The 24,546-nt window shown below is 35.8% G+C and overlaps 1 protein-coding gene across 1 annotated transcript in view; it reads right to left on the reverse strand.

Moving 5' to 3' along the window:
• CDH18 (cadherin 18, type 2) overlaps positions 1-24,546 on the reverse strand; it is a 597,814-nt gene that overhangs the window by 115,835 nt on the left and 457,433 nt on the right. Inside the window, exon 6 of the mRNA XM_010832133.1 lies at positions 2,223-2,410. Coding sequence (XP_010830435.1) covers positions 2,223-2,410 — 188 coding nt within the window. The remainder of the gene's footprint in view (positions 1-2,222; positions 2,411-24,546) is intronic.

Raw genomic sequence — 24,546 nt, forward strand, 5'->3', positions numbered from 1 at the left:
GGCTATGTTTTTTCCAGTGGTCATGTATGGATGTGAGAGTTGGACTGTGAAGAAGGCTGAGTGCCGAAGAATTGATGCTTTTGAACTGTGGTGTTGGAGAATACTCTTGAGAGTCCCTTGGACTGCAAGGAGATCCAACCAGTCCATTCTGAAGGAGATCAGCCCTGGGATTTCTTTGGAAGAAATGATGCTAAAGCTGAAACTCCAGTACTTTGGCCACCTCATGCAAAGAGTTGAGTCACTGGAAAAGACTCTGATGCTGGGAGGGATTGTGGGCAGGAGGAGAATGGGATGACAGAGGATGAGATGGCTGGATGGCATCACTGACTCGATGGACGTGAGTCTGAGTGAACTCCGGGAGTTGGTGATGGACAGGGATGCCTGGCGTGCTGCAATTCATGGGGTCGCAATGAGTTGGACATGACTGAGTGACTGAACTGAACTGAAGTAGGTTTTAATTCTCTGTTCAACCGCTGCTAACGAATCAGACAGGATTAAACACCCTAAATTTTGCCTTCCCAATAGCACTGTTTAACTCTCTGTCATAGATCTCTTTTATTATCCATCTAAGAATGCATGTGATACTTGATTGGTGTCTCTCCACTTCCATAGGTGGGAAGCTCTAAGCAGGCTGAGAATGACTTTTGCTTTGCTCAGGCTTTCATGGCTCATGTAGAACACAATTACTGGCACATAAGAGACACTTAAAACTCAATATTTGTTAAAATAAAGATGTGGAAATTAACTCTTTTTATCAACACATTTTTTTATCCAAGTTTGGCAATTTCAGAAAGATTAAAATGAGAAGATATTTAGGTGAAGAATCAATATCATATATAGACCAGTGATGACTATTTTGTAAGTATTTGCACACTTTAAACTCTGCTTCTCAGGCCCCTTTTGTGACATACAAAAGACATATTAATCTTCAATTTTAAATCAATATAAAATTATGATTATTAGAAGAATAAATGAGATTTTACATAGTACAAATATAAATATATATACAAAACCAGACAGATATCTAGACAGATAGCTAGATAATATAATAAATGACAACTAGATTCAAATAGATAAATAGATGATTGATAGAATGACATATTGATTGATTCAGTTCACTATTACAGTGTGTGTGCTTAGTTGTTCAGCTGTGTCTGACTCTTTGTGACCCCATGGACTTTGACCTGTCAGGCTCCTTTGTTCATGGGGATTCTCTAGGTAAGAATACTGGAATGGGTTGCCATGCCCTCTTCCTGGGGATCTTCCCAATTCAGGGATAGAACCCAGGTCTCCCACACTGCAGGCAGATTCTTTACCGTTTGAGCCATCAGAATATAATTTTTCAGCCTTTGTTCTCAACATACTATACAGTAGAATCATCCAGAGTACTTGTTAAAAAGACTAATTCCCCACTCCCACTCCAGCCTTTCTGAATCAAAATATAATGAAGGTAAGGTCTAGGGACTTGAATGTTACAAGATTTTCAAGCTGAAATTGTTAAACATTTAAATACTGAGGCATACTTCTTTGGAAGTTACATTTAAATTCTCCTTTGATAATTGCCTGTGTTCTACTTCATTCTTACAAAGGCAAGAGCATAGTGTTCTCTTAAAAGCAAAAGGCAATAGGTTTAGTCTGGTGACAAATTCTTCGGAATAAAACAGAATGAGGGTAATGAGAAGTAAATGACTTCACTAAAGGTCCATGATCATCAAGCAGGAAAGTCTTATAATGCTACTTTGATTAGCATAACATAAAATAATGATATTAATAGAACTGGAATCCATGATAACTATGCTATCTGAAAATAAAAATAAGGGAATACATTCATAGTGTTTTCTACATCTGATCTTCCCACCATACTAAAACGCTTAGGGCTTCCCTGGTGGCTCAGATAGTAAAGAATCCGCCTGCAGGAAGATACCCTGGAGGAGGAAATGGCAACCCACTCCAGTATTCTGGACTGGAGAATCCCATGGATGGAGAAGCCCTGGTGGACTATAGTCCATGGGGTCATGGAGTTGGATACAACTCAGCAACTAACACAAGAAATGATTTAAACAGTTAGACATAATCATAATTCAAATGTAATTACATATTAAAGAGGAAATACTTTGTCATTTTAATGACTTGAAAATATATATTATTAATATCTTGCCAAATTTGCTTTCATAGAAAAATGAGTGAATTGCCTAGCTCACTAACAGTACTTTTTTTTTCACCTTTTTTAAGGAAAGGATCCCTTCTCTTGTCTCTTTGTCAGTGGAGATGGAGAATATGCCAACACCGTCACCATTAATGATGGAGTATGTCATGTCCGCATTTGAGCCAGTGTCTGCATCATTTGCCTTGATTTTCCCAACAGCTGAACCAACTTGAGCTGACTCAGGAACATACAGCTGATAGTGCTCTGAAAAAAATATTTTATATTAAAATTATTTGATATAATAATGGTCATAAAACAACAATCATTTCATAAAAAGACACTGAAATATTTAGGCCACACATCTATTAATGTTTACATCTATTTCAACAATGTTCACATTTCCCTATAGGCACTTATGATAGATATTAAGCATAATATACATGTTGTCACCAATTGTTTTATTGAGAAGTTAGAAACATCTATTACAGTGATTGATTTATTTATTATATAAAGCTTCAAATTACTATATAAATAACAGAAACCTTTAATTAAAATGTAATTTTATAAAAATTTCAACCAAGGTTACATTAATGAGATGTAATACTATACATAAATACAATTAGGCCATATAGATAGGTGAATGTTAAACATCTATAAAAATAACTTCTGAGTTAATAATTTTTTTAGTTTTGGTATGATACTTCATTTTTTTGGTTAGTGCATCTGTAAGTGTGTGGAGTATTCTAATTTTCTTCTGGTAAAATTGCATGTTTTAAAGTGCTATATGTTGTTGTTGTTCAGTCATTAAGTCATGTTCAACTCTTTACAACTCCATGGACTACAGCGTGCCAGGCTTCCCTGTCCTTCAGTACCTCCCAGAGATTGCTCAAGTTCATGTCCATTGAATTGGTGATGCCTTCCAACCATCTCATTCTCTGTCAATCGTTCTCCTCCTTATTCAATCTTTCCAAACATCAGGGTCTAATCCAATGTGTTGGCTCATTGCATCACATGGCCAAAGTATTGGTCCTCAGCTTCAGCATCAGTCCTTCCAATGAATATTCAGGGTTGATTTCATTTAGATTGACTGGTTTGATCTCTTTGATGTCCAACAGGCTCTCAAGAGTCTTTTCCAGCACCTACATGAAGATACTGAAAACTGACTTTTATATGTGTATCTGTACGTGTCTGCTTGTTATGCAACAAAGATTTTTCCCAGCTCTATAAATTTGTTTACACTATACTTGACTTCAAATATTATTTTTATAGTTCAACAGCCCTCACCAACATAACAGTTCATGAGTAGAGCACCTTCTGCGAAACATGATCCCCTGATCTTAATCATGTGCTTTGACCAGGATCTGTCAGATTGCTAAAGGCACCATATTCCTCTTAACAAAGTTATTTGACCTGGGAAAAGCATGAGACCACAATTTTATAGGACTCCACCATTCTTCTCACAGTTGATGAATGCAAGGATAGGCAGGTGATTCACAAGGAGATTCCATTCCCCAAAATGTTCAAACTGGAGCTCATTTCTCTTCGCTGTGATACACTGAAAGAAGCTTCTGACAATGCATGTGCTTCCAAAATTCATGTTGGAATAACTAATCTAAGGTCTGTAACAAATTTTTAGAATCCTTAAAAATGTTACAATATTCGGGAAAGTGAAAGTGTTAGTCATTCAGTTGTATCCAACTCTTTGCAACCCGTGGACTGTAGCCTGCCAGGCTCCTTTGTCCATGGGATTTTCTAGGCAAGAATACTGAAGTGGGAACCATTTCCTTCTCCAGGAGATCTTCCTGACCCAGGGATTGAACCTGAGTCTCCTGTTTTGCATACAGATTTTCTTTACCATCTGAGCTACCAGGGAAGCTCCAGGAAGTTACATATAAAATAGAACAGTGTTCTGATGAAAAACATATAGAAAAGTTGTAAAATAAATTAAAATCTATTGCCCAAAACTTATTGAGATAGGCTAGGAAGTCAACTTCCTGGTTGCGAAAGACTGTAAGTTCCAGCTATACTATAACTTTCTATAATTCAATAAGCCACCTAAAGGATTTTTGACTAGTGAAAATTAGGGTGATGACACTTGTAAAAAAAAGTCTTTTTACACAGAAATAAATAAGTAAATCACATAATTATTATGATGGTATTATTACAAAGCACATCGTTTTAACAAAGGAAGTTGAAAAAATAGTACCAGAGGGTCATAAAAGAGGCATGGTTCAGAAAACCTTTAGGCATACTCTTTCAAGAAGAAGCCTATCCTGGAAGAAGAAGATTCAGTGCAAAGAAAGAATGGATATTTGTTGCTAGACAGACCTTTGTTGACAAAGTAATATCTCTGCTTTTTAATATGCTATCTAGATTGGTCATAACTTTCTTCCAAGGAGCAAGTGTCTTTTAATTTCATGGCTGCAGTTACCATCTGCAGTGATATCAATGCCCTTAAGTAATTCCCTTTCCTCAAATGTTGGCTAAATATGGGGACTCACTTCTAATAAATTGAACATAGCAAAATTAATGAGGTATCACTTCCAAGATAAGGTTATGAACGCGCTGTGGTTTCTTTCATGAGTACTATTTTTCAAGCTCCCTTAGATTGCTTCCCTGGGGGAAACTATCTATGATGTTGTATTGAAGCCCTATGGAGTGTACCATATGACAAGAGACTGAAAACTGGCAACAGTGATGTTAGTAAGCTGGAAGCAAAAACCATCCCTGCCTCCCCCAGGAAAGTTTCTGAATAAGATCACAACCCCTGCTGCCAAACATACTGGGATCTAATAAACCTGAACCTGAAGTACCCAGCTAAGTCAAACCTATATTCCTGATCTCCAGAAATCATGAGGTAATAAATATTGGTTGTTTAAGCTCCTCAATTGGATGATTTACAATACACCAATAGATCATTCATATACAGCAGCCTTGGAGTTGTCAGTGATTTGACAAATACAAGGGACCCTGTTTAGTTCTTTCCTTTCTGTGGTGCTTTGCCTAATGTTTGGGGAAGTTAAAAGCAAAATTGAAACAAAAATCCAAACAAGCAAACAAAACATGATAAGCAGTTATTCTTGGAGCCAAGTTTTCAAATGCCTTTTAATCTCCCAATTTTATTTTGTAAAGAAATAAATTATTGCTGTTATATCCACTGCTCAAGGTGAAATACTTATAATCAAATTCTCAGCTCAGCCTCCTAACAGTGGTCCCCAACCTTCTTAGCACCAGACACCCACGTCATGGAAAACAATTTTCCCATGGACTGGTGGTGGAGTTTGGTGTGGGGATTCAAGCACATTACACTTATTGAGCACTTGATTTCTAATGCTACTGCTAATCTGCCTGGAGGTACTGGTCCTCTGGCCAGAGGTTGGGGACCCCTGGGTTAGAGGATACCATGAAGTAGGTGCATGCTTAGTCATGTCTAACTCTTTGAAACCCCATGCTCTATATTCTGCCAAGGTCTTCTTTCCATGGGATTCTTAGGCAAGAATACTGGAGTGGGTTGCCATTTCCTTCTCCAGAGGATCTTCCCAACCCAGGGACTGAACACATGCTGCCTGCTGCTCCTGCACTGCAGACAAATTCTTTACCACTGAGTCACCTTGGAAGCCCCTAGAAGACACCAGACGTTCAGTAATTACACTCTTTGCTTTTTTTTTTTTTTTTAACCAAACGGAGTTGAAAATTTCTTTCCACATAAAAACATACACATGGACTTTTATACCATCTTTATTCATCACAGATAAAACCTGGAAATCATCATTTATTTTTGCTTTTATTGCCTATGTTTTGTGCCATATTCATGAAATTTTTGCCAAGACCAATATCAAGAATCTTTTTCCCTCTGAGTTCAATGGATGTAAAATTTCAGTCATACTCTCTCTTGTGTGTGCTCAGTCATGTACGATTATTTGGGACCAGATGAATTGTATCCCATGATGTTCCTCTGTCCATAGGATTATCCCAGCAAGAATACTGGAGTGGGTTGTCATTTCCCACTTCAGGGGATCTTCCTGAGGACTGAACCCATGTCTGCTGCATTTTCTGGTGGATTCTTTACCACTGAGCCACCTGGGAAGCTGACTCAATTATATCAGATGATTTAATAATTCTAGAGACCTGCTGTATACATGGTGCCTACAGTTAACACTGTAGTGTTGTGGTCTTCAAAATATGGGACTACAGCAAACTAAAGGAGTTCTGCATAGCAAAGCAGATAATCAACCAAATTAAAAGGCAATGCAGAGGATGCATGGAAATATTTGCAAACTTGCAAAACATATAAATAACTCCTACAACTCAAGCAAAACAAAACAGAAACAATAACGATTTTAAAAATGCAAAAATGATTTGAGCAGACATTTCTCCAAAAAAAGACATAAAAATAGGCAACAGTTATATGAAAATATGCTCAACATCATTATTTATCAGGGAAACGCAAATTAACACTCTAGTGAGAGATAACCTCAAACCTGTTAGTCTGGCTATTGTTGGCAAAATAGAAAATAAAAAGTGTTGGCATAGTTTTGGAGAAATTGAAATCCTTGGACACTCTTGGTGGGAAAGTAAATGGTGTAGCAGCTACATAAAAGAGTATGGAGTTCCTTGAAAAGAGTAAATATAGAACTACAACATGATCCAGAAATCCTACTTCAGGGTACATACTCCAAGGAATTGAAATTACAATCTCCAAGAGATGTCTGTGTCCTTATGGTATCTGCAGCACTATTCACAATGGCCAAGATAACAGAAACAACCCATGTCTATTTTATTCATCACATCAGATCAGTTGCTCAGTCGTGTCCGACTCTTTGCGATCCCATGAATTGCAGCACCCCAGGCCTGCCTGTCCATCACCAACTCCTGGAGTTCACTGAGACTCACGTCCGTCGAATCAGTGATGCCATCCAGCCATCTCATCCTCTGTCGCCCCCTTCTCCTCCTGCCCCCAATCCCTCCCAGCATCAGAGTCTTTTCCAATGAATCAACTCTTCGCATGAGGTTGCCAAAGTACTGGACTTTCAGCTTTAGCATCATTCCTTCCAAAGAAATCCCAGGGCTGATCTCCTTCAGAAAGGACTGGTTGGATCTCCTTGCAGTCCAAGGGACTCTCAAGAGTCTTCTCCAACACCACAGTTCAAAAGCATCAATTCTTTGGCGCTCAGCCTTCTTCACAGTCCAACTCTCACATCCATACATGACCACAGGAAAAACCATAGCCTTGACTAGACGAACCTTTGTTGGCAAAGTAATGTCTCTGCTTTTGAATATGCTATCTAGGTTGGTCGTAACCTTCCTTCCAAGGAGTAAGCGTCTTTTAACAAAAATAATGAATAAACTGTCCAATAAGATAAAAATATCAGCAATTTGGGAAACAGAACTATTGAATGTATAGTGGGTATGTGTATGTATATGAAATTCTAGTGAGATAATTATAGAATTAATAGAAGAAAAAATTTAAAATAAAACAAATATTATGATAAATGGATATGAACTCAATGAACTTTTGAAGTCGCTGACAACAAAGATCACTAAGAATATAAAAATAAAGTTACTAGGATTTAAATGATTTCAAGGAAACCAAGGTCTTTGGGATCCAGATGCTTTTAGAGTAGAAATCATATTCTAAAAAGAGCCCAGGGCACTTAATGCTCAAATATTTTATTAATAGTTCTGTTAAACATAAATATTCACACGTTCCTTTGAAATTTTAATTCTAAATATATTTTTTATGTTTTATCACATTTTAAGATACTATGATTAACCTTGGGAAGAAATATCTAAAATTATCCTAAAATAACAAAAGATTTTAGAGAAAACTTCACACACTAGTTATAACAAAATCATGCAATGATCAGTTATGAAGACATACAGCATGCAGAGTCCCCTTTAAGAATTCTGACAACTGAAGGTCAACAGTCCCAAAATAATCAGGTTATTATCATCTTTGAATAATAATGATAATACATGAATTTTCATTTGCCTGTTATTTTATGAAAATTGGAATTCTCTTTAGGAATAAAAACACCTTGGAGAATCTTTAAAGGACATAGTTCAAATGTATTTAGAAATCTTTGACCTGTGGTCTAAAGTTTTGGCTTTCCTATTCGTGATATAATTCAATCACATGGAAAGAGTCAGTTTATGATTTAGAAAGAAATGCACTCTTATTTAAATAAGATTAGCAAAGGTCAAAACTCTCAGAATCTTGGTACACACGGTAAATGATCTCTTGCCTTTCTGTGTTATTTTTACTCGGTAATTGCTCTCTCTGGGAAAAAGAAAAAAGATTTTATCTTGGATAATTTTACAGTACAGTCTAATAAGCATTTCTATAGTTGCCAAAAAACTCCCTCAGTGTACTCTGCTTGAGTTCACAGAAAGGTTGTACATTGTAGGAGTGTTATTCAACTTTCAAGAGGAGGAAGGTGGACTAAAAAAAATACATTGAGATTTTATTTCTCACAGACACATATAAACACACACACACAAACATATCATATGGATTGTGTTTTTTTACTATCTTCATGTATATATTAGCTTGAGAGAGAGATTATTCATTTTACAGAAATAAATTTTATAATTGGGTTCATAAGGAAAAACACAAATTTAAAACAACAGACTTCATTCTTCATTTTCCCTGTTAAAATTAAGGAGGGAGGTTTCTTTCTCCCCCAGTTTCCTTCTCCCCCAGTTTCCTTTCTTTTCTCAGAGCATTTACAAGAGAAAACTTGTCATGTGTATGACTATATATGTAAAATATTTATATATATATTGCATAGTTAGAAAATATTTACTTTAAAATATCATAATGTCATAGATACAATCATAGATCTAGTTGATATAACAAAGGAATTGATTAAAAATATCTTTTATAGAATAGGTTATGCATTAAAAAATTAAAATCCCAATAATTTAACATATTTTTTAAAATGAAGAAATTTATTTTACACATTTTTTGGTATATAAAACAGTCTACTTGCTCTTTACCTGTAGCCTGGCTTTTGTAAAAAATAGTCATATTTAATAATTGTGCTGTTCCAGTACACTCATAATTAATAACTTGGTTGTCATATACACAAGCTACAACAGAACAGCCCTGGTTATTGTTTTGATAGTCATCAGTTCTGAATTGTGTAGCAATAAAGAATCACTAAAAAAAAAAAAAAACTTTCATAGCAAAGCAAATGTTTGTTTTGTTTAAGGCTGAAGGATTTAAATGACTTGCAAAAATGTGATGCAAAAACTGTCCCAAACTAACCAGACTGTCCATATTTGCACCACTACATGTTGTGAGGAGATGAGCTATAGTTGATGAAAATTACAACCAGACAGCCTACTAATGCTGTGAGGTAAGCTCTTTTCCTGTATCCATAATTTTTGTATGTATTTTGGTCTTTATAATACACAAATGTCACCAGGATATGTTTAAATCTGGGTGGTGTTTTAATATTAAAACATGTTGAGTTGCTTTAATCTGAGTTTCTTTTTTCCCAGTCCTAAAATTTTTCTTTCCAAACACTTATTTTCTGTTGTTGTTTTTGAAGGGATGTTTACATTCATAGATTTTTCTCTCTGTCCTCTCCTGCAAATAAAATACTATTGTGCTTATTGCATAAAGATTTTTCTCTTTTTTTCTCATTTTTATATAATTGTTTTCATATGATCATTGGTTCTTTTGATTTGTATTGCTTTCTTTTTTTTTCACTGTTTCTTTTCTTTTCTTTTTTTACTTTACAATATTGTATTGGTTTTGCCATACATCATGGGAACACGTGATTTGTATTGCTTTCAAGGCTGATCTTCACTAAGCATTTTCAATTTTCTAGAACTCTTAATTTATTTCCTACATCTTCTTTTACACATCGTCAGGGTGCTGAACAAAAATTTATTTATATCAGAAACTTCAAGCCTTCCTTACTTATTACATTGAAACTATTTCTGTTTCTATTTTGTTAAAAATGATGATTAGCTTTCAAACAAGAAAACTTGTTACCTATACTTGGTTTATCTTCAGATCTCTGGACATCTGTAATATCACCTTCTCTTTTATTATAGTAATTGTACATACTCCTAACTTTTATGATTTTGTAATACAAAAAGCTTTTTAAAATCTTCTAATATCATCTATCATATATAATTATTATGAGTATTATGTTTTAAAAAATACAAAGCAATTTATATTTTCCCTATGTTTATATCTTTTGTGTAAAGAAATATAATGCTTATATAGTAATATTGATCAATCACTTTGTGTTTAATGTCTTTCTCCTTTAATCTTCCCCTTTTCTAATGCCATAAAATAACCTAATATTTTCCTTTAAAGTATAAATAACATATGTTTTTAATCACTTTGGTAAACCTTTAAGATGTTGAGTTATCTACTTTTACAAGGATGACCACTGGTGCCTGTGCCTTTCATTATCTGATGTGTATTTTATCTGCAACCCCAACTTGGACATATACCAAGTCCTGGGGTACACATTTTATGGCTTCCTAAGGGCTTCACAAAGTCCACTAGATTTACTTTTCAAACCAAGCAGATGTTGATATCTGTTTTATCAACTCCCCTTCAATTATTTTCCTTTAAAAGTTCTTGATTATTTATAAATATGTACCCTTTCACTTGACATTTTGGATCAGTCTAGATTATTGACTCATGCACTAAATGTCACTTACCTTGTGCCAGCATAATTTCAGGTACTGTGCATATGTGCTAAGTCACTTCAGTTGTCTGACTCTTTGCGATGCTATGGACTGTAGCCTGCCAGGCTCCTCTGTCCATGGGTACTCCAGACAAGAAAACTGGAGTGGGTTGTCATGCCCTCCTCCAGGGATCTTCCTGACCCAGGGACTGAACCCACATCCCTTAAGTCTCAGTTCTTTACCACTAGTACCACCTGGGAAGTCCCAGTTTCAAGTACTAAGTATACAGTAAACAAAACAGACCAAAATCCTTATCCTTTTGGAGTGCACATTCTTATGGGCAAGATATATGATAAAACTTTATAGTATATTATGAAGTGATAATGCTAAAGATAACAGATTTTTATTATCTGTTTATGTGTTGATTAATCACCAAAATATCTCAGACAACAGCAAATATTTAATTCTATCTTGCATAGGCTAAGAACTATGACTGAGTTATAACTGCTGGGTTAGGCTCAGTTCAAAGTGAATTTTCATTCCAGAATATGAGCTGAAAAGATAGTCATCAGGAAGGGCAAGATAAGGAACAAAGGATGAAACCACTGAAGGGCATTTAAGGTGCCGTGTGGCATGTCTATTCATATTCAGCTGGCAAAACAGCCTTTGACACAAAGTTAAGTAGCAGGAGCATATACACCATTTATAGGAAAACATAAGGGAGGGAAAGAAATAAATGATTGTGAAAAAATAATATAACCTGTACACAGTCTACTCTCTGGACTCAAATAACTCTAGTTTACTCTCTAGAGTCTAAGGGACTATGTGTTGCTTAGAGTTAAAAAATACTTACCAGTTCCCTGACATTCCCAAATCTCTTTAAATGAAGTACCATCTTGATTTTAAGATCTTTCGATATAATCATATACAACATAGATTTTCTTGTTCCAGAGACTACTGAATTAGGGCACATTATTTGCCCACCACAAATTCAACATATAATTGGGGATAAAGGCAATGGCAACCCATTCCAGCGCTCTTGCCTGGAGGATCCCATGGGCGGAGGAGCCTGGTGGGCTGCAGTCCATGGGGTTGCTGAGGGTTGGCCATGATTGAGCAACTTCAGTTTCACTTTCCTGCATTGGAGAAGGAAATGGCAACCCACTCCAGTGTTCTTGCCTGGAGAATCCCAGGGACGGGGAAGCCTGGTGGGCTCCCGACTATGGGGTCGCACAGAGTCGGACACGACTGAAGTGACTTAGCAGCAGCAAGGACAAAATTATTGAAATAAAAATCCCATTTAGATGGAAAAAAATGTTAGTGGCTCATACAGCAATTCAAAAATGATTCTATGCAATCATTACAAGGATTTCTGTTCTTAAGACTTTGAGGCTAATTTATTTGTTGAACTCTTTACATTTACATTTTAGCCATAAAAGTCATGAAATTTTTGTTTCTTCCTCTTCTTTTTCATGTCTGTTACAAAATATACTGGTATTTTTTTCTCCTGACCTCATCTCTTCTTTGTAGTATATTATCAAATGCAGCCAATAGTAATCAATTCATACACTTTCTCATTTAAAATCTCTTCTCCTAAAGCCATGGGTACATTAGGTACATTTTCTGCCCTCCAAGTTATTCTAGGAAAATATTTATCAAAGCAAAATACAGTCACCTTATAGCATCCTATAAGCATTACTTAGTGCTTTGCTCTTCTTCAGACACAAATCCACATATTTTATTGTTGTTGCCTTAGTCAAATTAATTGATGAATCCTAAATTCAATGGGAGAATAACTTTCGCTAATAGGAAAGTACAGCAGAGACAGGAAGAGAACATTTACATCTACCAGGGCAGGTAAGAGAGATACCAAGTATTTGAGGATAGGAAGTCAGTAAAATGCTGTTACAAACATAATTCTCTGAGGAAGTGAGACAAATGAGAATGAATGTTGTATAATGATTGCAGTCCCTGACCCAAAGATCTTAAGTAGTTTGTCAGTGAGTTTGAATAATGAACTCACTGAATGCACTTTTTGTTTTAATGCATCTTTATATCATCTTTTAAAAATGCAATTTAGCATGTTAATGTTTCTCTGAGAAACAGTTTTTCCTCTTTTTCCTCAATTTTGAAGCCACTTCCTCTATCATTTTTTGTACTCTACTTTTGTTGACAAGTTCATGGTAAGTTAATTGCTTTCTTTTTGGTTTTGTAATTCTAAACTTCACCATAACACATCTAGGTGATAATAATTTTGACCCTGTTCAGAGCTTCTTATAATTTTTTATCTAAGGATTCATGTCTCTATTTATTCTTGAAAAATCTTAGTCTAGGTTTTTTTTTTTTTTTTTGAATACTGCCTCACCATTTTCTTTGGTGTCTTCATATGAAAGTCATTTGATTGTACATTTGAAACTTTATTTTCCTTTTGTACATAATTATTTCTCTCTTTAATCTTGAGCCTCTCAGATGAATTCTGGCTAATTTTCTTCACATATGTCTTCCAGTTTACTTTCTTTGTGTTCAGTTGTGTCTAACTCTTTTCCTTAATTTACTTGAGTTCTTAACATCAATGCCTGTGCTTTCTTCTGTTGATTGACAGGTGAAATTTTTTCCATGTTTTTTTTTTAAATTTCAGAGCAAACCCTGGTTTCATGCCATATACCTAGTTTTAGTAACATCTCCCTGAATTCCTGGGATTGTATACTCCCTCTTTCCTCCATGGCTCACAAGCTAAGATGCCAAGCCAGATCCTTCCTTATAGTTGCTCTGAGCTCCCACAACATCAACTTGAAAATTTCTCACTTGAAGTACCAATGCACTCAAACTACTATGACCATGTGAGAATATGAAGTCTACTGAGGGAAAACTTATATCAGTGGCAGAATGCTCATAAACTCCTAAATTCTTATTATTCCAGAGTATCACACTTAGGCTGTACAGAACTCTACAACAGATCTCTGGTAGAAAGGAACTCCTACATGTTCTTTATATTTTCAAGGTCAGAAGACAGCACTGCAATACCTAGGCAAATATGCAAGAGTATATCCTCCCTAGCCAAAGATGTGGCTGTATTGGGAAAAAAAGGAGTCTCTGAGTTCTATAGCTAATGCCAGCTTATAGATTCTAATACTAACTCACATCTATTGAATTGTTTGTGGGTTTTTTTTTTTTTTAACAATGGAATCAATGTTCAGATTGTCTGCAACTTTTTCCCTTCATTTCTCTAAATTTAAGTTCCTTTTTATAGTAGCTACCTAACTGCTGTAAAAGCAAAATATCAATAATTTATACACTACATTTATTTTCCTGTAAAGATCATGAAGGTTGGTTTACTCTTAGCAGTTATAAGATATAGCTCAGCAGTGGCCATAGGACTGGGAAAAGTAAGTTTTCATTCCAACCCCAAAGAAGGGCAATGCCAAAGAATGTTCAAACTACCATACAATTACACTTATGTCACATGCTAGCAAGGTATGCTCAAAATCCTTTGAGCTAGGCTCTAACAGTATGTGAAAGGAAAATTTCCAGAAGTACAAGCTGAACTGAAGAAAAGGCAGAGGAACCAGAGATCAAATTGTCAACATCTGTTGGACTGTTGAAAAAGCAAGAGAAATCCAGAAAAACATCTACTTCTGCTTCATTGACTATGCTAAAACCTTTGACATGTGGATCACAATAAACAGTGAAAAATTCTTAAGAGATGGGAATATCAGACCACCATACCTGCCTCCTAAGAAACCTGTTTGCAGGTCAAGAAGCAACAGTTAGAACCAGACATGAAACAATGAACTGTTTCAATATTAGGAAAAGAGTACATCCAGGCTGCATATTGTTACCTTGCATATTTACTTTATATGCAGAATACATCATGCAAAATGTGGGGCTGGATGAATCACAAGTTGGAATCAAGATTGCTGGAGAAATATCAAAAGACTAAGATATGCAAACGGTGCTACTCTAATGGCAAAAAGTTAAGAACTAAAGAGCCTCTTGATGAGGGGGAAAGAGGAGACTGAAAAAGCTGGCTTAAAACCCAACATTTGAAAAACTAAGATTATGGCATCCAGTCCCATCATTTCATGCAAACAGACGGGTAAAAATGGAAACAGTGACAAACGTTATTTTTGTGGGCTCCAAGATCACAGTGAATGGTAACTGTAGCCATGAAATTAAAAGACAATAACTCCTTGGAAGAAAAGCAATGACAAACCTAGACAGCATGTTAAAAAGCAGAGACATCAGTTTGCCAGTAAAGATTGGTATAGCCAGAGCTATCGTTTCTCCAGTAGTCATGTACGGGAGTATGAGTTGGACCCTAAGGAAGGCTGAGCACCAAAGAATTGATGCTTTCTTATTGTAGTGTTGGAGAAGACTCTTGAGAGTCCCTTGGACTGAAAGGAGGTTAAACCAGTCAACTCCAAAGGAAATCAACCCTGAATGGACTGATATTGAAGCTGGAGCTCCAATACTTTGGTCACCTGATGCAAAAAGCCAACTCACTGGGAAGTACCATGTCTGATGCTGGGAAAGATTAAGGGTAGGATGAGAAGGGAGCAACAGATAATGAGATGGTTAGATGGCATCACCTTATCAATGGATACGACTTTGCACAAACTCCAGAATTTTTCTCTTAATGAAATGTCTATTACACCAAATGTCTACTACACAATCTATAGCATTTTTGATGCCTTAAATTACTTTATGGTAGAATTTATTCTTTTTTAGGAAAGTTAAATATATTGGAACACTTAGGATTAATCCTGGATATGAAGCTTAGACTGGCTGAACTATGAGGTGGCAGAATGTGCATTATTGAATTTTAGGTACCATATTATTTATAGCACATTACTAATGTCCTTTTATCTTAGTTTGAATATATGTGTATTACATCTAAGTAATGATCTGCCTCATTAGCAAGTTTTAAAGATAACTTTAAATAATATTACCTATTTTGGTGTTGACTACATAATTTTACATGTCATAGAGATACAGATATCATTTCATATTTTATTTCTGAATGTACCATAATTTCATATGTCATATGTGATCCTTTTCAAATAATTTCTTAGAGTCTATCATAAAATGCTAATGATTAGCTGAAGCACATTTAAGAAAGGAAGAGTTGATGGGAACAACAAAAGAGCATTTGATTCATTGAAGCTTGTCCCTTTTAATACACTTTTTCCCCAGGATAGTCTTGATTCTAATTGCTTTTTAAAAGACTTTGTGTCTATGCTTCAATAACTTTGCAAGGTGAGCAAATAAGTCATTCCCTATGATTAAGCCCATGCCCTAGCATGTAAGAACTGCAATCAACTAATCATTACATTTATGCAAGCTAATTAATATATTTTTACATGAATGACATTTACTTGGGAAAGTGCCTTTAATAACATATATATATATTTATAGAAGATTTTGAGAGATAGAAATTTGATTGAAATATAAGTGGTATAGATATTGTGATATATGACTTACCAGGATATCTGATATCATAAATTAACCAGAGAGTTTTAAAATCTCTATATTAACTTGCTTTATGCATATACAGTATACATTAGAAATGTTAATTTCAAATTAAAAACAGAAAAAAGATTTTCCTGAATCTAAGACACTTTTATTGAATACTAATCATTAAACATTATGTTAAGCTCTGCCTACAATATTTTTAATACATGAATAAAATAAATTACTAGTTCTATGGCTATTTGAATTCCATACATCAGAAGGACAATTGACCTACATCAGAATATTCACTGTAATCAGGACTAATATCTTTAAAATCGCTTAGTCTACTTCTGACACTATCATGTGTCAACCACTATTGCAAAGCTGGTTCTCTTGTACAAAATGTGCTTTTCCTCAAAGCAATGATACAAGGGGGCCACTTTTCTTTTTAACACCCCCTCATTTATAATCATAAACATGATTCATAAAAAACTGAAAGAATGTTTAGAACTTCCCTGGTGGTCCAAAGGTAAAGAACCTGCCTTCCACTGCAGGGATATGAGTTTGACCCCTGGTTGGGGAGCTAAGACCCACATGCCAAAGGGCAACTAAGCCAGTGAGTTACAACTACAGAAGACTACACACAACACAGTAGAAAAAAAGTGAAATGATAAATACTAACTGAAAACCTTTCCTACTTTTTGTTCAGGGTTCAATGAAGAATTAGAAATTGATTTGTAAAGACTAATAACAATCAAATCATCTCTAAGAAATAAATGCCCATGACCATGAACACATATATCTATACAAGATAAACAGAACAAGTAAAAATGAGTAAATTAATAAATCAGTCTACAACTCTGCCATATACAACCAAACAGACCAAAAACAAATCATAAAATAATTCACATTATAACTGATCAGTTTCCAAATTATTCCAAAATGTAATTTCAAATTATTCTAATTTCAAATTATGTAATTTCAAATTATTCCAAAATACACAACTTCAAAATTAAAATAATTCCACAAACTTATTAAATTTAGCTGTTACCTTGTCTGAGAGACTTTTCTCTTCAGGTATATGTATCTTGTTTTATAGAATAAATATATAAAATACCTTTTCAATTTTTTATTTTATATATTAAATCATAATATAGATAAATGTATTTTGTGTTTAATAGGGTTGAATGAAAAACTATTTTTAATACATTCCCAACTTTCTTTCAAAATGTATACTTTCAATTTAGCTAGGTTAAATATCAAATTGATATACTGTTTTTCCAAGTACTTTCCCTGACTTGCAACTTAAATAAGTGGAGTGGTCTTTCCAATCTGGACTTGATTGAATGGTATATATCTAACTATGCTGTGGGCTTAGTTTTTCAGTCATGTGTCTGACCCTTTGCAACCCTATGGACTATAGCTCATCAGGCTCCTTTGTCCATGGGGATTCTGAAGGCAAGAATACTGGAGTGGGTTACCATGCCCTCTTCCAGGGGATCTTCCCAACCCAGAGATCAAACCCAGGTCTCCCACATTGCAGGTGGATTCTTTACTGTCTGAGTCACCAGGGAACCCCATATCTAACTATCTCTCCCATCAAAAATACAAGTATACAAGCTGTACAACATACATAAAATGACTGTCATTGAAAAGCATTCAATGCAGGAAGGTTTGGATGAGGTATAGTCCTTGAGGGAAAGGAAGCACATGAGATGAGTTTTATATTCTCAGGGACTCAGAGCATTTTTCAATATAATGTGCTAAAGAGAAGACCCTAACAGAAATTATGTACTTTGTGAGACCAAGGTTGGGATTAAAGGGCTGCCATAGTAGCTGAAAGGAGAATGAAGGCACAAATAAGAAACTAGAGAAATGAACCCAAAAGACTGAATGTCTTTCTGTATGGTAATTATAGATACATGCACTACAGTTGCACATGTAGAGACTCAAGTAAACCAAAATAAAGCAAAGCTGAAAGACATAAAGAGCTACACAGATATTTCAGAAGGTATGAGGCACCAGGAATCAGAATTAGTAAATGCTTTTGACTCCAGCTGATATTAGAGAAAATTTAGTTCTTAGGAGTAAGAGCTTATTTCCCAGGAGTAAGGGAAAAGATGAAATATACCAGTTTTAGCAGAGTTTAACTGTGCTAGTATAGGATATTAACTCTATATTGTATACAACTCTATATGAATTACCTAAATTTGTAAATTTGAGCAAATTCAGGGAGATAGTAACAGACAGGGAAGACTGGCATGTTGCAGGCTGTGGAGTTGCAGTGAGTCAGATATGACTGAGCAACTGAATGACAATAACATACTCTAAATTTAATCTACAAGAAAACAGCAAATCTCTGTGGATAAAGGTAACATAGTCAGGAACTTCTACAGTTGCTTACATACAATGTTCAACCAATAATGATAAGATACACTTGAAAATGAAATATGACAAAAATCAAAAAGGAACCAGTCCTTAAAATGACCCATAGATGATGTTGATTTGGGAATTATTAGGAAAGGATTTTTAAATACCTAAAAGGTCTGTCTAGTCACGTTATGGTTTTTCCAGTGGTCATGTATGGATGTGAGAGTTGGACTATGAAGAAAGCTGAGTGCAGAAGAATTGATGCTTTTGAACTGTGGTGTTGGAGAAGACTCTTGAGAGTCCCTTGGACTGCAAGGAGATCCAACCAGTCCATCCTAAAGGAGATCAGTCCTGGGTGTTCATTGGAAGGACTGATGCCGAAGCTGAAACTCCAATACTTTGGCCACCTCATGCAAAGAATTGACTCATTGGAAAAGACTCTGATGCTGGGAGGGATTGGGGGCAGGGGAAGAAGGGGACGACAGAGGATGAGATGGCTGGATGGCATCACCGGCTCGATGGACGTGAGTCTGAGTGAACTCCGGGAGTTGGTGATGGACAGGGAGGCCTGGCGTGCTGTGATTCATGGGGTCGCAAAGAGTCGGACATGACTGAGCGACTGAACTGAACTGAACTGAAAATCTATGCTTAAAAACATATAGAAAACTATTAATGGCTATAGAAGTAAAGTAGAAAATAAAGAATAAATAGCACCAGAAAGATAAATTATAATTGACTTAAAGCACAAATCTTTAATAAGAAAATGGCAATTCCATATAAAGCTAAATATGAGAACAAAAGTAGTAAAACTCAAAGAGGCTCAAAGAGTTTAAAGTTGTTCCATTATTTCAAGTGATAAATTATATCTTAAGGTAGAATGAAATAAACTGTAATATCTAAAGCAAACATTAAAGAAAATAGAAGAAAGTAAAATAAAACTGATGGAGGATAAAATGAACAAAATTAAATACATGAATAATTCATAGAAAGTAAGGAAGGAGAGAATAGAAAAAAAACAAACAAAAGAAACAAGTACCAAGATAATGACTTAAATAGAACTGTATCAGTAATTGTTTACGAATCTATCAGTAAAGTATTTAGGCCATTAGAATAGGAAAAAAGGGTCCAAAATATTGGTGGCTAAAAGACAAAGGAAGGGAAAAGCCCATGAAAATAGAACAAAGGAAGGTCCAAGGACCAGAGTTAGAACCTCGAGTGAAACAGCCCTCCTGGCTAGCCCAATTTACAGAGAGCAGGCTCAGAGGGAAGAGAAAAAAAACATATAAAAAGAGGAGTAAAAATTGAGCCACTGGCCTCTTTTGGGTTGGCCTGCCCTCATGCCTTGAGGATGTATTTTTCCTTTGCTTGCCAAATAAAACTGAACTGTAACCAAGCAGTAACATTGGTCTGCCATTGCAAATTTTTGCTGTGGTGAGACAGAACTGAGGAACTTACACACTTCCCCATTACAAGTTAAAAATAAACAACAAAATGTGAAGCCAGATGAAAACAAATGAACAAAAATTTAGTTTAGTGGCTTACATAAAACATTTTAAAAATAAGAAAATATAGTGAATAAGAAAATAATGAAAAACATTGTTCTAGCCAACTGATAAATTAAAAAAAGGAAAAGAAAAATCTTGAATAATTATATTAATATCAGATAAACTGGACTTTAAGTTATAAATCATTGTTAAAGAGAGATGCTGCAAAAGGAAATATTTTCAAACTAAGAGGAAGACATTATGCCTTAAATCTGGGTACATCCAGTAACATGATTTCAAACTACATTTAACCAAAATTAAAACAAAATAAATAAATAGAAAAATCCAGTATCTTAATGGCATACGTTAACATACATCTCTCAGTAGCTGACAAATAAAACTTCTGTTTGGCTATAGAAAATTGGACTGACATATTGAATAAACCTACAGCCCTGGGGAGTTCATCTTTCACCACAAAAAGATGTAATTTTCATTATTGGGGAATGGAATACAAAAGTACAAAGTCAAGAAATACCTGGAGTAACAGGCAAATTTGGTCTTGGAATACAGAGTGAAGCAGGGCAAAGGGTAACAGAGTTTTGGGAACAGACTGTATTGATCATAGCAGAAACCCTCTTCCAGCAATACAAGAGAATACTCTACACATGGACATCACCAGATAGTCATTACTGAAATTGGATTGATTATAATCTCTGAAGCCAAAGATGGATAAGCTATCAGTTCAGTTCAGTTCAGTTCAGTCCAGTTGCTCAGTTGTGTCCGACTCTTTGCAACCACATGAATTGCAGCAAGCCAGGGCTACCTGTCCATCACCAAGTCCTGGAGTTCACTCAAACTCAGGTCCATTGAGTCAGTGATGCCATCCAGCCATCTCATCCTCTGTCGCCCCCTTCTTTTCCTGCCCCCAGTCCCTCCCAGCATCAGGGATAAGCTATATAGTCAGCAAAAACACGACCAGGAGCTGACTATGTCTCAGATCATTAACTCCTTATTGCCAAATTCAGATTAACTTTAAGAAAGTAGGGAAAACCACCAGACCATTCAGGTATGACATAAATCAAACTGCTTACAACTATACAGTGGAAGTGACAAACAGATTCAAGGGATTAGATCTGATAGACAGAGTGCCTAAAGAATTATGGATGGAGATTCGTGACATTGTACAGGAGGCAGTGATCAAGACCATCCCCAAGAAAAAGAGATGCAAAAAGGCCAAATGACTGTCTTAGAGACCTTAAAAACAGCTATAAAAAGAAGAGAAGCAAAAGGCAAAGGAGAAAAGGAAAAATACACCCATTTAATGCAGAGCTTCAAAGAATAGCAAGGAGAGATAAGAAAGCCTTCCTCAGTGATCAGTGCAAAGAGATAGAGGAAAACAATAGAATGGGAAAGAGTAGAGATCTCTTCAAGAAATTAGAGATACCAAGGGAATATTTCTTGGAAAGATGGGCACAATAAAGGACAATAAAGGACAGAAATAGTATGGCCCTAACAGAAGAAGATATTAAGAAGAGGTGGAAAGAATACGCAAAAGAACTATCCAAAAAATATCTTCACAACCCAGATGATCATGATGGTGTGATCACTCACCTAGAGCCAGACATCTTGCAATGCAAAGTAAGTGGGTCTTAGGAGGCATCACTACAAACAAAGCTAGTAGAGGTGATGGAATTCCAGTTGAGCTATTTCAAATCCTAAAAGATGATACTTTAAAAGTGCTGCACTCAATATGCCAGCAAATTTGGAAAACTCAGCAGTGGCCACAGGACTGGAAAAAGTCAGTTTTCATTTCAATCCCAAAGAAAGGCAATGTTGAAGACTGCTCAAACTACTGCACAATTGTACTCATCTCACAAAATAGCAAGTAATGCTTAAAATTCTCCAAGCCAGGCCTCAATAGGACGTGAACTGTGAAACTCCAGATGTTCAATCTGGATTTAGAAAATGGAGAGGAAGCAGAGATAAAATTGCCAACATCTGTTGGATCATCAAAAAAGCAAAAAAAAAAAAGCAAAAGAGTTCCAGAAACACATCTACTTCTGCTTTATTGATAATGCCAAAGCTTTTGACTGTGTGGATCACCACAAACTGTGAAAATTCTTCAAGAGATGGGAATACCAGACCATCTGATCTACCTCCTGAGAAATCTGTATGCACGTCAAGAATCAACTGTTAGAACTGGACAGGGAAAAGCAGACTGGTTTAAAATTGGGAAAGGAGTATGACAAGGTTGTATATTGTCACCCTATTTATTTAACTTACATGCAGAGTACATCGTGAGAAATGCTGAACTGGATGAAGTACAAGCTGGAATCAAGTTTTCCAGGAGAAATATCAATAACCTCAGATATGCAGATGACACCACACTTATGGCAGAAAGCAAAGAACTAAAGAGCCTCCTGATGAAAGTGAAAGAGGAGAGTGAAAAAGTTGGCTTAAAACTCAACATTCAGAAAACTAAGATCATGGCATCTGGTGCCATCACTTCACAGCAAATAGATGGGGAAACAGTGACAGATTTTATTTGTTTGGTCTCCAAAATCACTGCAGATGGTGACTGCAGACTTGAAATTAAAAGATGCTTGCTCCTTGGAAGGAAAGTTATGACCAACTTAGATAACTTTTTAAAATGCAGAGACATTGTTTTTCCAACAAAGATCCATCTAGTTAAAGCTATGGTTTTTCCAGTAGTCATGTATGTGTGTGAGAGTTGGACTATAAAGAAAGCTGAATAGTGAAGAATTGATGCTTTTGAACTGTGGTGTTGGAGAAGACCCCTGAGTGTCCCTTGGAGTGCAAGGAGATCCAACTAATCCATCCTAATGGAAATCCATCCTGAATATCCATTGGAAGGTCTGATCCTAAAGCTGAAATCCAACCCTCTGGCCACCTGATGTGAAGAACTGACTCATTTGAAAAGACTCTGATGCTGGGAAAGACTGAAGGTGGGGGAAGGGAATGAATGACAGAGGATGAGATGGTTGGATGGCATCACTGACTCTGTGGACATGAATTTGAGTAAACTCTGGGAGTTGGTGATGGAGAGGGGGGCCTACCATGCTACAGTCCATGGGGTCACAAAGAGTTAGACTGGACTGAGTGACTGAACTGATTGAATAAACCTGAACTAATTTATATATGTAGGAAACAAACCATGAAGTTGGTTCACCTTCTTTTAAATCAAGTACATGTTGACATTTAAGGAAACTCTCAAGAAGTTTCAAAATACATGTCTTAACCATAATAAACTAGGTATCTTTTCTAAAGTATATGAGAAAAACTTCCACTTGCTAGTAATTAAAACATACAGTTCACATTCTGAAGGATCGAGGAGAAGCTTGATTGCTTGTTTCACAACGATTTCAAATAAAATATTAATGTTTAATTTATTATATGTCATTTATATTTGTTTTCATAAAAACTAAACTAATAAAAACAATAATCCTTCACTGAAATATTTTGCTATTGACAAAGATCATATCAATATTAATGTATTCATCAGTGATGTTTCCTTTTTCACTAACATTAAATTTTACCCATATCAGTTATAATTTTATAATTAGAATTATGGGAAATACTGCCATCTATTTAACTTTTAGGATCTGATCCTCCCAACATTACATTTCACTATATCAACTGGACTCATAAGTGGACCACTTAACAATTTTGCAATCATTTCAAGTTCTTAGGGTAGTTTTGTTAAATAATCAAATATCTATTCTTTTATTGTGATTATTTGACATGCATTATTCTTATTTCCCTAGATTGGTTACTTACCCTACAAGTTCAATTCAGTTCAGTCACTCAGTCATGTCCGACTCTTTGCAACCCCGTGAACCACAGCAGGCCAGGCCTCCCTGTCCATCACCAACTCCCAGAGTTAACCCAAACTCATGTCCATTGTGTCGAGGATGCCATCCAGCCATCTCATCCTCTGTCTTCAGCTTCTCCTCCTGCCCCCAATCCCTCCCAGCCTCAGGTTCTTTTCAGATGAATCAGCTCTTTGCAGCAGGTGGCCAAAGTATTGGAGTTTCAGCTCAACATCAGTCCCTCCAATGAACACCCAGGACTAATCTCCTTTAGGATGGACTGGTTGGATCTCTTTGCAGTCCAAGGGACTCTCAAGAGTCTTCTCCAACAACACAGTTCAAAAGCATCAATTCTTCTGTATTCAGCTTTCTTTATAGTCCAACTCTCACATCCATACATGACTTAATGGAAAAACTATATCTTTGACTAGATGGACCTTTGTTGACAAAGTAATGTCTCTGTTTTTAAAAATGCTGTCTAGGTTGGTCATAACTTTCCTTCCATGGAGTAAGCCTCTTTTAATTTCATGGCTGCAATCAACATCCGCAGTGATTTTGGAGCCCCCCAAAATAAAGTCTGACACTGTTTCCACTGTTTCCCCATCTATTT

Source organism: Bison bison, unplaced genomic scaffold (genome assembly GCF_000754665.1).
Source record: "Bison bison bison isolate TAMUID 2011002044 unplaced genomic scaffold, Bison_UMD1.0 scf7180017864538, whole genome shotgun sequence".
Taxonomy (NCBI): Eukaryota; Metazoa; Chordata; class Mammalia; order Artiodactyla; family Bovidae; genus Bison; species Bison bison.